This window comes from Mustela putorius, unplaced genomic scaffold (assembly GCF_011764305.1).
Source record: "Mustela putorius furo isolate JIRA1106 unplaced genomic scaffold, ASM1176430v1.1 tig00003909_pilon_pilon_pilon, whole genome shotgun sequence".
NCBI lineage: Eukaryota > Metazoa > Chordata > Mammalia > Carnivora > Mustelidae > Mustela > Mustela putorius.
In genome coordinates this window covers 5,091,470-5,103,753 of record NW_025422057.1, presented here as the reverse complement: position 1 = coordinate 5,103,753, position 12,284 = coordinate 5,091,470, and the positions used below count along the sequence as shown (strand labels likewise).

At 48.6% G+C, this 12,284-nt stretch overlaps 2 protein-coding genes across 5 annotated transcripts in view; one reads left to right on the top strand and one right to left on the bottom strand.

The window, feature by feature from the left end:
• Positions 1-12,284, top strand: part of DOCK1 (dedicator of cytokinesis 1) — a 497,269-nt gene that overhangs the window by 233,229 nt on the left and 251,756 nt on the right. The gene's annotated exons all lie outside the window — the stretch shown is intronic.
• Positions 1-12,284, bottom strand: part of INSYN2A (inhibitory synaptic factor 2A) — a 57,615-nt gene that overhangs the window by 37,734 nt on the left and 7,597 nt on the right. Inside the window, exon 2 of one of the 2 annotated variants that reach the window (XM_004751722.3) lies at positions 296-1,487. In XM_004751722.3, the coding sequence (XP_004751779.1) occupies positions 296-1,482 (1,187 nt within the window). In that variant the 5' untranslated portion in view covers positions 1,483-1,487. Of the gene's footprint in view, positions 1-295; positions 1,573-12,284 lie in introns of those variants that run through there. The other variant, XM_004751723.3, reaches the window with a different exon arrangement.

Sequence of the window (12,284 nt, the reverse complement as noted above, 5' to 3'; positions counted from 1 at the left end):
ATACAGAGTTAAGAGCCGTCAATTCATGCATTCAAAGCAGAGGTATAGGGTTTGAATTTCAGGCCAGACAGATGAATACTAAGCATCACGTGAGTCTTTATGGTGAGCATGCAGTGACGCCCAGCCCTCATCAAGCAACCCGGGACCCCTTTGAACTTGGCCTGCCCTCAGACTGTCACCTGCTCCCAGAAATGCTGGCACCAGTCTCGAGAGGGATCTGGGGCATTACAGGCTACAGAGGGACCCTGGGGGTGGTGAGCCCACAGAGCTTCATGAGAAACATGGGCATACATACCCTTCCCGATGGGCCTCTCCTTTCTCCAGCTCCTGAATGACCCCCAGGAGCACTTTGATGGTTTCCTGGCTGGAGCTGATCAGGTCCTCCATCACTTGCAGCTGTGCTTTCAGATCGACAACTTCCGTGCGGGGCACGATCTGTCGGCATTCCTCGCCCACCGCGGCGGCCGAGGGGCAAGGCTGGTTCTCCTCCCCCGGCGGGGCTCGAGTCTGGGGGGGCTGCTTGCTACATTCGGGGGACAGGCACTGCATCGGGGGTGAGCAGGCCGCCGCGGGGCCCTGGGGGCCCTGGAGCCCGTTGAGACGCGGGGCTCTCCTCCGCTCCTGGTCAGCTGCCGGGCAGAGGGGCTGTTCGCTCGTGGCGGCAGAGTTTGACAAGGCAGCCTCGGGGGCCTTCGCGCTGGGGGCAGGTGCGTAAACGGTGGCCACCTCGGTTTTAAACACGGTCCCGTGGGCCGACAGAGCAGCTGCCTCGGGGTCTGGTGTTGCCCTGTCGTGCTTTGCTCTCCCGTGCAGCTGGTAATTGGGCTCCTGGGAGGGAGGCCGGGCGGAGTTCTGGAGTGGCTCATCTCGGCAGCTGTGCACATCAGGGTTTCTGCACGGCTCTGCACAGTTGACCCCGGCAGGCTGGTCCAGGGCGTTCACGTGTTCGTCGGAGTGGAAAACCAAGGCTGCCGTCTTGTGTACCCGGCCGGCACCCCACGGCCGGGCCTCCTCCCCCAGGCCTTCCTCGCGCTTCTCCTTCGTGTCCGACGGAAACCCATTGTTTTGATTCTTAAAAGCATCTTCAGCAGGAATGCTTTTGAGGTTCCCTTTTTTGCGGTCCAGCGGGAAGGTCTGGTAACACTTCTTTAGGTCCGGCGAGGTCTGCACGCCTGTGCTCTTGGTGACATTGGGGATGGACCTCCGGGCGGGCACAGTCATGTATTTGCGGTAGGCGGCCCTGTAGGACACGGGCTTAGCCTCGCGCTTCTCGCCCGGCTGCCCCGCCGAGAGCTGCGGGTCCCTCTGCTTGTTCTGTGCCTCGCAGATGTCCTTAAACCGCACCTGGAGGGCTTTATTCCGTTTCTTGATCTGCCGGTTGGGGTCCAGCGCGTACTTCATCTCCAGGGCCAGGCAGGCGGCAGGCTCCACGTCACTCTCCGATGTCGTGAGTACGCATTTGCCGCTTTCCTTACTGACCATGATTCCTGCGTTCAGAAACACCAACACAGGCGTCAGTGCAATAGAAACACACACATGAATACACGGGCAGCACAGACTGAGCAAACACTATTACTGCCTGCTTCCTAATTATTTTTAAACAGGTGAGGTTGGCCTTTATGTTAAGGAAAATCAGACAGGCGGAGAATTGCTGGCAGGCATAGCTTGAAATGCTTCTCTGATATTAAAGCCTACTTGCTTTTCCATGTGGGATACATTCGTTTCTTTTGATAGTGATGCATGTTTCCCCGTTAGACAAACCTGTTCCAGTATCTTCATCAAGAAGCCCAGCGACGCTGCCTCTTCCGCTTTGCAGATTATCATTTCACATACACTTCCTCACTTCAGAGGCAGATGGTTTTCCAAATGCATCTTACTTGGTTTGGGTTCTTACTAGTTTTTGGGTGACGTGATTAATCTATTATTGGAATCCAAGAGAATTGCTGTTTTCTTATTGGAGACTCTAGGTCCTGATCAGATAAATGTGGAGAGCCCTTCATGAAGGACTGACATAAATGTATTTGTCTTAGCCGTTATGGATGTCATGGGACAGTGGGGCCTCCTGCTCCATGGGACGACCTGAAGGGGTTAATCTTGTGATGCGGCTTACTTCTACTGGGTTAACGCTAGCCCTAGAAAGAACATGGGTTTCCCTGCATCTATAACTCTTTTCTTTGTGTTCTGTGGAGAGTGGTATTTGAAAATACTTAAAAAAAGAAAAAAGAAATTACTCATTCTAGATCAAGTTTTGTGTTTTGATCACAACCTCTGTGAAAACAATGGTGGTGGTTTGAGTATTTAAATCCTGAAAGAAAATAAAATCACAAGGCTTTATGTTAATCATGCAAATTCATCTTGGGCTGAATTATTAAATGCATCTAAAAAGGTGCAGGTGGCCGATGATCCCTCTGGGGAATACCAGTGGGGTAAATGCCTTTACTTTATCAGGCAGATTCACAGCTGCTCATTGCACGTGGAAGAATTTTCTTGCGGGCTGAACTTAAAGGAAGAAAATAGAGTTACGTTGCTTGTGAGTTAGCGTTTGAGAAGAAAGTAGTCCGATGGGACGGACTGGGGTGTGCAGGAACCTGGTGTTGGAGCACCATGTCCAGAGGCAAGGTCACAGACATAAGCTAGTGGAAAAGAACAGGCCCAGGCTGCACTGCCCAGTCCCTTCGGGTTGTCCGGGGAGGAGCTGTGGGCCAGCACAGAAACCCCCAGGAGCGCTTCTCCAGAAATGCCACAAGGAACTGGGTGGCTGGTGGCGGCCGCTCCAGAAGGCAGTGAGCGTGTAGGCCATCGGGAGCTTCACTGCTATGTGAGGGCTGTGCCTACCACCTTCAGGGCCATACCGCCCATCTGAAGGAGCGAAGTGGGGTTCAGAGAGGTGATGTTACTTATTAACGTCCTACAGCAAGTAGGACGTACAGGCAGGAGCTGCACCTGCTGTCCCTGATCTCGGAGTTCCTGCCGTCTCAGTGTCCGTTGTCTAACAGACAGGCAGGACACGTCCCCATGGCCTTAGTTCTTACTGCGTTAGAACTGCAGGCCATTGGGCGTGGTGGTCCGATGAAGGAAAAAAGTGGGGAGAAGCCCCAAGCCCCCATGTGAGAGTGCATTCTAGAACTTCCTCTCTGTGCAGTCTGGGGACCCCATGAGCCTGGTTTCTCATCACGGGCCAGCATGGCGCTGGCACTTTACAGGTCCCCACCTGAGCTCTTGAACAAAAGACTTAGAGAAGATGGAATTATTTCATCACTTATGCCCTGACAATGAACTGGCAACTCTGCTGGAGGGCCACAGAAATCAGCTCTGTGGAGTTTGGTTTTGGTCAGAGAGCCTGGCCACTTCTGGCATTTTAGGCCGGTTGACCGCTTACCCTCCTGTGCATGTAGAAATGTTTAGCAGCATCCCAGTTTCTACCCATTAGACCTAAGGAGCGCCCTCCCAGTGTGCCAGCTAGAAAAGTCTCTAGACATTGCCAGATGGCCGTGGGGGGTGAGGGGGCACAGCCATCCCCGGGGAAGAACTACCAAACTAGACCTTTCATCTTGGGTGGCTGGAGTGTGTCCCTGAAAGGGAAGGCCTGGGAGAGCAGAGCAAACGTCTGGGAACAGATGGCACTGTCCGGGCACCTGGGGACATGCATGGCTGGTCTGGAAGGTGGCTGCTTTGAAGGGCTCCTCCGGAGCCACCCCAGCTCTGTGCTGAGCCCGGAGGAAGCCACGTCCTCATGCCACTGTTGCCTCTGTGTGGCCTCGGACAGAAGAATTACCCGAGTGGTCGCTCTTGTAGGTTGTCTGGGGAAGACAGAGAATAAGTCTTCTTTGACTTTTAGAGCTTTACTGGGTGCTGAGGATAGCTGCAGGCCTTTGTAAGTTGGAAGCAGAAATACTGGGCAGCTTTGGAGAGACTGGAGAAGGAAACGAACAGACCAGAGCCATAGCATCTCCTGGCTCCGTGCTGGGAGGGCGAGACTCTGGAGAGTGGGTGGGATCCAGCACGCCAGTAAGAACGGTTAGTACGTATCTTTTACAGACATTTATCCCAACAGGTTAAAATGTTGCACACAAAACGACCTGGTGTGGGGTGGGTCTGGGGGCCGTGGGGGTATAATGAGAGAATTAAATCCTAACCCTCCTCTCTCAAAGTCATTCTTGAACTGCCTTTGTTGTCCAGCTGTGCCAGACTATATTGTGCCATCATTCTGCAGAAGACCTTCCTACCAGGGAAAATTTGAAAGGGAGAGCATTTTTACAAAAAGCAATTTACTAGTAATTTTTCAGCCTTTTCCCTGCCATTCCTGAAAAATGTGTGTCTGAATAAGTTTGTCCTACCATGCTATTCATCATTGCGATTTGCCAGGAACTGCACTGAAATAATTTTCTTACATCAGTCTGCTGGTTTGGAAAGATATTCTGAATCTTGGACCCAACCATCAAACTAATAAAACAAATCAAAAAAATTAATTGCCAGTGGCAAAATAATAATAATAAAGCAATTCTAAGCTCTTCTCTATTTTACATGGAGTTGCTAAGTTTATAAAAATCATTTTCTTATTAGTAAAAATGATGGTGATACTTAGAGGATTTTTTTTCTCAGGGTGGTTTGCTGATGTATTTGTTTTGCAAGTAGTAGAAATGGAATTGTCCTCATCCCACGGATAAGAAGGTTGTCACATGGTCCTTGTAGTTGGTTTACTTGGACTTCAGATGGAGATCGGTGCTCCTTTGATGGCTGGGTGTCATTTTCTAAAGCTTCAGAGTGGCTTTTTCCTGGACATTAAGAACTACTGTCATGTTATGGGGCTATACCTGTCCAGCGTGTTCATTTACTGTTTATTGGGGTGGGGAGGGGCTAGTCATCCCTCATCCCTTTACACATTCATTCAGCAAATGAGTGTGCGTACACCACAGCGTGATGTTGGCGTGCAGTCGTATGTACTTCTTTTCCTCCCCAAATGCCAGCATCCTTGGCGCTGCACTTGGATTTCCTCCTTGACCCTCAGAATAGCCTCACGAGGAGACGCTCTTACCACCCTCAAGCTGCAGGTCTTTTTTTTTTTTTTTTGTAATTTGTTGGGAGTCAAGCAGCTGGAGGAGGACCCCTGCCTGCACCAACCCCGTGCCCTGCATTGAATTTCTCAAAGCATCCGATGTTTGGGAATCATCTGAGCAATTTCCTTGGCCTGTTTCTCTCGAGGTTTCTGGGTCCAGGTTGTGCACAGCCCCTCCAGGTTGGTCCCAGGAACACACCTGGCCTTGGGCACAGATGTGGTGAGGTCTGTCGGGAGTGCTGGACCCCTCAGGAAGCCACAGTGGCATTTTCAGTGACGGCCTGTCACCTCCGAGGACCATGGGCTCTGGTTCTTAGAGTTAATCTCTTGGCTCTGAATCAGCAGGAGTTCATAAAGTTTATTTTTCATATGAGAATTGTGTTTTGGAATTCATCGGACTGTGCCATCTTGAGGTGACTCTGGCGAGTCACGGTGGAGCCCGTCTGGCTCAGGGAGAGCTGGTGTCGAGGAGCTGTTCGGAATGCAAATGTCTTAATTACCCTCCAATTAAAGTGCATAATCAAATGTGAGTTGTAAGTATATAAACCCTGTATTTTTAGATTAGTGATGGAGAGTCCTCTCTGCATGCTGCTTTAAATTAACAGCTTATATAAAAATGTTCTTTCCAGCTTAAAGGAGTGAAAAGCGGCAGCTACTAAAAGCCTAACAATAGGTAAACGGTTAAGTAAATAATGGCGTACATCCACTCAGTGTGGCCATTAAAGTGATAATTATAAAGATTATTTAGGATCGTAGAAAAACACTTATGAACTCATGTTAAGTGAAAGAAAGTGTTCTCCCAAATTGTACTGGAAGAAAATGAACCAACACGGTCATCATTGTGGTATTAAGATCGAGCGTTCTGGAAAATGAACCAACACGGTCATCATTGTGGTATTAAGATCATGCGTTCTGGGAGATCCGTCTTCCCTTCTGTTTTCCAGTTTTGGTTGGGGGAGCTGCAGTATTACTGTTTGCCAATTTAAAAAAAAAAAAAAAAAAAAAAAAGCAGGGCAATGTCAGGCCACTCCTGAAGCAGGATGACAGGATCAGGCCGCTCAAAAGTATAAACACTCGGATCAAAAGAAGAAAAACCCAGAAATGATTAGATTTGGGTACATGCCATCTCCCAAAGGTCATCTTTTATTGTTTTGAGGATGTTTTGAATAAAGAAAATGAATTTCGGAGCATTGACGGTGTTTGCGTGTGTGGTATGTACGTAGATGGTGTCTGCGTGTACATGTGTGTACATATGTGTGCACGGACTGCCTAGGAGAAGGGGTGTTCCGCTGAAGATATGTCAGTACATGAGCGAACTTGCGGCTGGGAGGAGGTCTGCCCTCTGTTTTAATTAGATGGAAAATGGATTTGGCGTATCCTCCGCGTTTAGTTTCTGAACTAAACTGGGATCCCCAGAGCTGACAGGAGACTCTCCACTGGATGAGCTCTGTTCCTAAATTGTGAGGTTTCTGGTTTGGCCTCGGTGAGGTGATGATGCCGGGCACGGGGCAGCCGACTTGACCGTGAGGGCTGGTGAGTGCACTGGTCTCGCCAAGACGCCCTGGTGTCCCATCCTTCTGGGCAGAGAGCAAAAGAGCTGGCCAAGCAATCCGATGACTCTGGAAGGGGACTGTGTGTTACTACTGGTTTTTCTAGTGGCTTTCCCGCTGTTGAGACACCTTGGAGTCACAGATGCTGGCTGGAATTCAAGATTAATTGGGTCAGCATTTTATTCCATATGCTGAGGGAATGCCTGAGCATTAGGCTGGTCAGGACGGGGGGAGGGGGGACCGAGAACCTCCCCTTCTTTTAACACTCAACTTCCTGGAGGGAAAGGAAGGGAAGACAGTGTTTCGGCCGTTAACTGAACTCAGTTGTGTTGTGAAATAGTTAACTCTAGTCCTATTTTATAGGCACTGATTGATTCTTCCAAAGTGGAAGGCCTCCCTTCCTCGGGGCACAGCTGACTGCTATAGATTTTGGACGGTGCTTTAGTTAGATTCATTATCCCGTTTAATTTCCTTTAATACACTGAAATGATATTTTTCCAGACGTTTGTTCACTTCTTCAAAGGTCACTGATTCAGGAGGGCTGGAATGGGGTCATGAAGTGAAAGCACACATCCCTGCGGGAGGGGTCACGGAGGAAGGAGGCTGTGTGTGAGGAAAAGGCCGGGTCGCAGCCCGGTCCCTTGTGGAAGATCGCACACAGGCCTCTGTCATTAGGACCGGATGGGCATCCGGTCAGAAGGAGGGAAAAGGGGAACTCACAGACTTTCTATGCAGGCTTGAGGCCGAAGGAGAACCACTCTAGGCGGGAGGTCCCCCGTTCATGCCCACGAATTCAGAAAACACACTGTCCCCGAGAGAAAACCTGTCGCCGAGGACTCCAGCCACACCGCGTAAATCCCTGTTGTCCCACACTCACACTGGCCTGTCTCCGATGAGTGGGGAACCATCTAACGAGGGGCCGTCAACCATCCATGCTATACATGGATGCTTGGGGTATGGCGCAGAGGGTCAGAGAAACCAGAAAATGGCCTCTTCCACAAACCACACCTCCTCCTTCATCTTTGCACGATTTACTTAGTTCCTCAGTCTTCGGCTTATACTGATAGTGACCTTTGCTCATCCTTTGTCCACATGGAGCCTAAATGAGTAAAAGTGAATTAGCAGAATTTTATGATGTCAGGAATAAACCAACTGGGAAAAATGCCTCCTCCGAGTGAGATGTTACATCAGTGTAGGAAGCGACTTTTATTTGCGGCAGTTAGCTCTGCTAACTAACAATGTCCATGGAGAGTCCAGAAAAACGGGTTCCAACAACCCATCAAAAATCCTATGTAAGATTAGTAAAAGGAACTAATTTCCCTGCTCCTCTCTTCTCCCCAGGAGGCAGGACAGCTCGAAAAGATGTTCAATGTAAGAGCTCTCGTTTGAATGTAGCTCATAGATGGGTAGAGATTACTGTAGCCGGATGTCCCTCCTGCTCTATTGCCTGGATGGCTCTAGGTAATTAAGCAACAACCGGCTGGTAGTTTGGAGCCCAATGCTAGGAAACTTGGAGTTGGTATGATGTGGAAGAGGTGGCCCCCCTTTCTTAGAATTTATGGGAATCTTGAGTGAAAACATGCACATTGCAAAATGAACTTTGGGATTGTTTTGTTTTACTGATTGTAACAAATCCATATGTTTTTTACTAAACAGCATATTTTCACTCATGCTATATCCTTGAGCTAAATTTAGAATGTTGATTTTTCCAAAAAAATAACTATGTCAGAAAAGTATGTGTTTTCCCTGATGTTTCTTGAAGTCGAATCTCAGGGTACCCAGGGCAGGATTTCTGCGTGGAATCAACCAGTCGCTGCAGTTGCAGTGACTTCGAGTTGAAGATGCAGTTCTGTCTTTCTGGCAAGACTATGTGAGCGCCCATCCATTACAATCAGAACAGACCCCCCGCCCCTTGTATTTTTCACTATAGTGCATCTCCCGTGTTTCCTTGGTCTAGCCAAACTATAGGGCTTACAAGGTCTTGAGTTTACTATAGAGGTAGCTAAGCCAAGAAAGATGGGGAGAAATGAACATTTCTTATAATCAGCTTCTATTTATAAGTAGACAGCAAAACGTAGAAAAATTATGGCCCCAGGAGCCTAGGTACAGAATCCTAACAAGAGGCCTTGGGCCATGACCTACGACCCTGAGGTGGACTATACTTAACCCAGAAACATAGCTTCTATGCTCCCGTTGGATGCATGGAGCAAGGGCACCCAGTGTTACATGCAGGACTGAACTTGGCTTGCAGTGGGGTCCAAAGACCCATGCCCCAATTTAGGATGGTGGAGAGTTCCTCGCTTTCTATTGTGAGGGCTCCCTAGTGGGTGCTGGCAGTGCTCTGTCTGATTCATTCTCTAGTTTAACTCATCAAAGCCAGTCTTCTGAAGGTCTTACTGATTTTTGTTTTTCCTCATTATTGATTTACCTCTTGGCTTCTTCCTTTCTGTTCCCACTGCTCCTACCCTGACCTTGGCATTCTTACACCCCCCATCCTCCAGGTCCTGCTCATCCAGGTTTCAGTTCCTGCTCTGTCTCTAGAACATGCCATGGCCTGTCCCTGCTTTGGGTCTTCAATTCCCATGGTCCATGTTCTAGGACTGTGGCCCTAGCCTCCTCTCCCTGGGTGGCCTCTGTGATCGTCCAGTTCTACTTCTGTCTTCTCTGCTTCAGTCCTCCTGCTGCCTTCACTGACATGAAGAAGAGCACGTGCGTGTCTGGGGTGACCCGGGATCATATCAGGTGCTGGGGAAAGACATGCATCTCTGAAAGGCACAGCGCACGGTACCTCCCTGGGGGACTTGGAAGAGCAGGCCTAATGCATGAGTCAGTCTTCTTTGATGTGCGTCAGTTCTCTCCATACACAAATGTAAGTGATTGTAGTTGAGGTCCCTTGATGCACCTCCTTTCTCCTGAACTGGGTCAGCTTTGAAACTTGCTAATTGATGAAAGAATATAATGATCTACATCACAGTGTCCTCACAGGCGGGGCCTTACCCATTGTTTTATAGAAGGCTTGAGATGTATTGGTGGCTTCCAAGGATTCTTTCTGTGTAAGCTGGATCATCAGACCAGGGGGAATGTGGCTGTTTTGTGAAATCTGGGTGGGAATTAGATGAATGGAAGGGAGAAGGCTATGGTTTTCTGAGGTTAGTAAGTAAAACCATGCGCAGAGATTCTGATCTTGTGAATCTTTGCATAACTATTTGAGTTTGAGTGTTGTATGGGATTACCTTAAACTTTTCTTCTATGCTCATGGAAGAGATAGAGATGACCCAGACATTCACAAAATTGAATGTATGGTTCAGAAATGCTATATACCGTTGACCCATGAACACCATGAGGCTTAAGGACGCTAAACCCTGCATAGTCAAAAAGGTGTTTTTTGACTTGTAACTTTTTTTTAAAATTTTTTAACTTTTAACTGCCTCAGAACTTAACTATTCATTGCCTTCTGTTGACCAGAAGCCTTACTGATAATGTTGATGAACACATTTTGTATGTTATATATATTACATACTATATTCTTAAAATAATGCAGGCTAGAGAAAAGAAAATGGTATCAAGAAAATTATAAGGAAGAAAAAATACATTTACAGTACTGGACTGAAAAAACCCACTTGCCTATAAAATCCCACTCGCACAGTTCAGGCCCACGTTGCTCAAGGCCATCTGTATGTTTAATCATGTGGTGCTGTGGGGCCTTTCGATTACCTCTGTGTTCTAGCAAACAGGACTTGCTGGGGAGTACAGTCTTTCAGGTCTTATGTTATCTAGCTCTGTGCTCCAGAGTGGGATGAGGTGGGGCAAAACTCATGAAGAACTTAACTGAAAAACGTAAGTGCTTGGGATGACAAAAACAGTTTAAAGTCTGGAGTCTTCGCTCATCTCGCCTTCTCATTGGACTCTGGTGTTGGCTGTAGAGAAGGAGCCATTGATGGGCATGGTTGTGGGGAGGAGAGAAGTGTGGGGGGGTGCATGGAGGGTCCTGAGCACCCCAGGGAGTCCAGCTACTTTCGAGGGGGTGTTAGGCTCAGCGCTTTTGAACAAAATCAGTAACTTTCATTTCTCCTTACTTTGAATTGAGTACCTGCTATCTAAAATTATACTCAATAAATAAGATCAATATGTAGAATTCTCCATTATGTCTTGTTCGCGCAATGAACATCGAGAGGAAGGGGAAGGGGAATGGAGAAGTAGGAAGAGCTAGAGGGCAGCAGGGGAACAGACAGACATGGGGGAGGAAGCGTGGTCCTCGGGCAGGTGAGTTGCAATACACCGCATCACGTCTGCTTGCTGTTTACTGAGAGCCTCTGCTGTCAGCTTTTGGATTCTCTAAGGGCTCTTGGAGCTGCGCCTTCTCGTCCCAGCCAGATCAGAGCCGGACAGCTCCTCAGGCTTGCCCAGGCCTCTGAGGCAGCACATCACATGGCCTCCTGCTCTAGGAACCCCCCAACTCGGTAAGGGCAAGTCATTTCATGAATAACCCCATCTTCAGTTTATCTTTCTGTATTCTCCTTCTACTTTTTCATCTGCCCAGTACCTCTTTGGATCAGACGGCCTCTTCCTTCACAAGGGATGTGGGAAAGGGAGTGAAAGGCCCACGGAATGGACTGTGCAGGTTCCTGAGAGAAGTTGGCAGCGTGGCAAGTGAGCAGGACTGCTGATCAGGAAGCAAGTCTCTGCGCACATCAGCACCCTCAGAGTACTTTTCAAAAGGAAAACCTAAGTTTTCCAAAACCTGAAGTGACCCCTCTAGGCTTTGGCCTCCTTGAAGCTGTAGGCGGGAGCACAGGTGTTAAAGAAGTGGAACCGTTTACAAGTTTTGGTTTCTTTGTTTTGTTTTGTTTTTTTCAAAGCATTTCCAGTTATGTAGAAGAGGCTCTGGAGGGAGACTGTGTTCCCACAGGAACAAGGAGATAGGATCTTCCTGAAGGACTCTACTCCTGAGCCTGGCTTTCTAGAAAACATAGATGAGGCCCCAGTCCAGGTCAGTCAGAATTTCTGGGGATGGAGACCTGCAAACAGGATGGCAGAGGTCAATGTATTAATTCATCTGTGAAGAACCACTAGGCACCCGTTATTCTCTTCTCTTTCCTGCTGTGTGGCTAGAGCACAGAGCAACATGTGGGACGTGAAGGTTCCCACAAGCCTTTGCCAAATGAAGGGAAGAACCAGTGATGCCCCAGGGGAGCAAGGAGCGCCGCCCCTTCCATGTGGTCTGCAGCGAACCTGCAGCTTAGCCAGGTGTTGGGCTGGCTGATCGCCCCCACTGGCCGGGCCGTGGCCCACAGTGTGCCACGCTGCCACTGGGGCAGCAGTGGGGATGGATTCTCATTCTACAGAGGGACAGTTAGTGACCATTGTCAGGGTACAAAATACAGGTGTTTTGTTTCTTTTTGTTTTTTGCCATGTGGACCAATTATTGGATGGCAGAGTCCAAATAAATTGTCCCCTGGCAGGTTAACCGCAGGAAGAGCAGGAACAGTACGGCATCTTCTCACCTTTGTTCTTTGCATGTTTCTGCTTTGGGATGCAAAATATCTAGAGTTCTGTCCCTTCCTGCTGGCAGCTCTTCCGAACCATCGACCGGGGGTTTGAGATCAGTTACTAGTATATTGCCGTTCTTTTCAGAGGATGATTTACTTTTGGGTTTTCCATGTCGGATTTTATCAGAT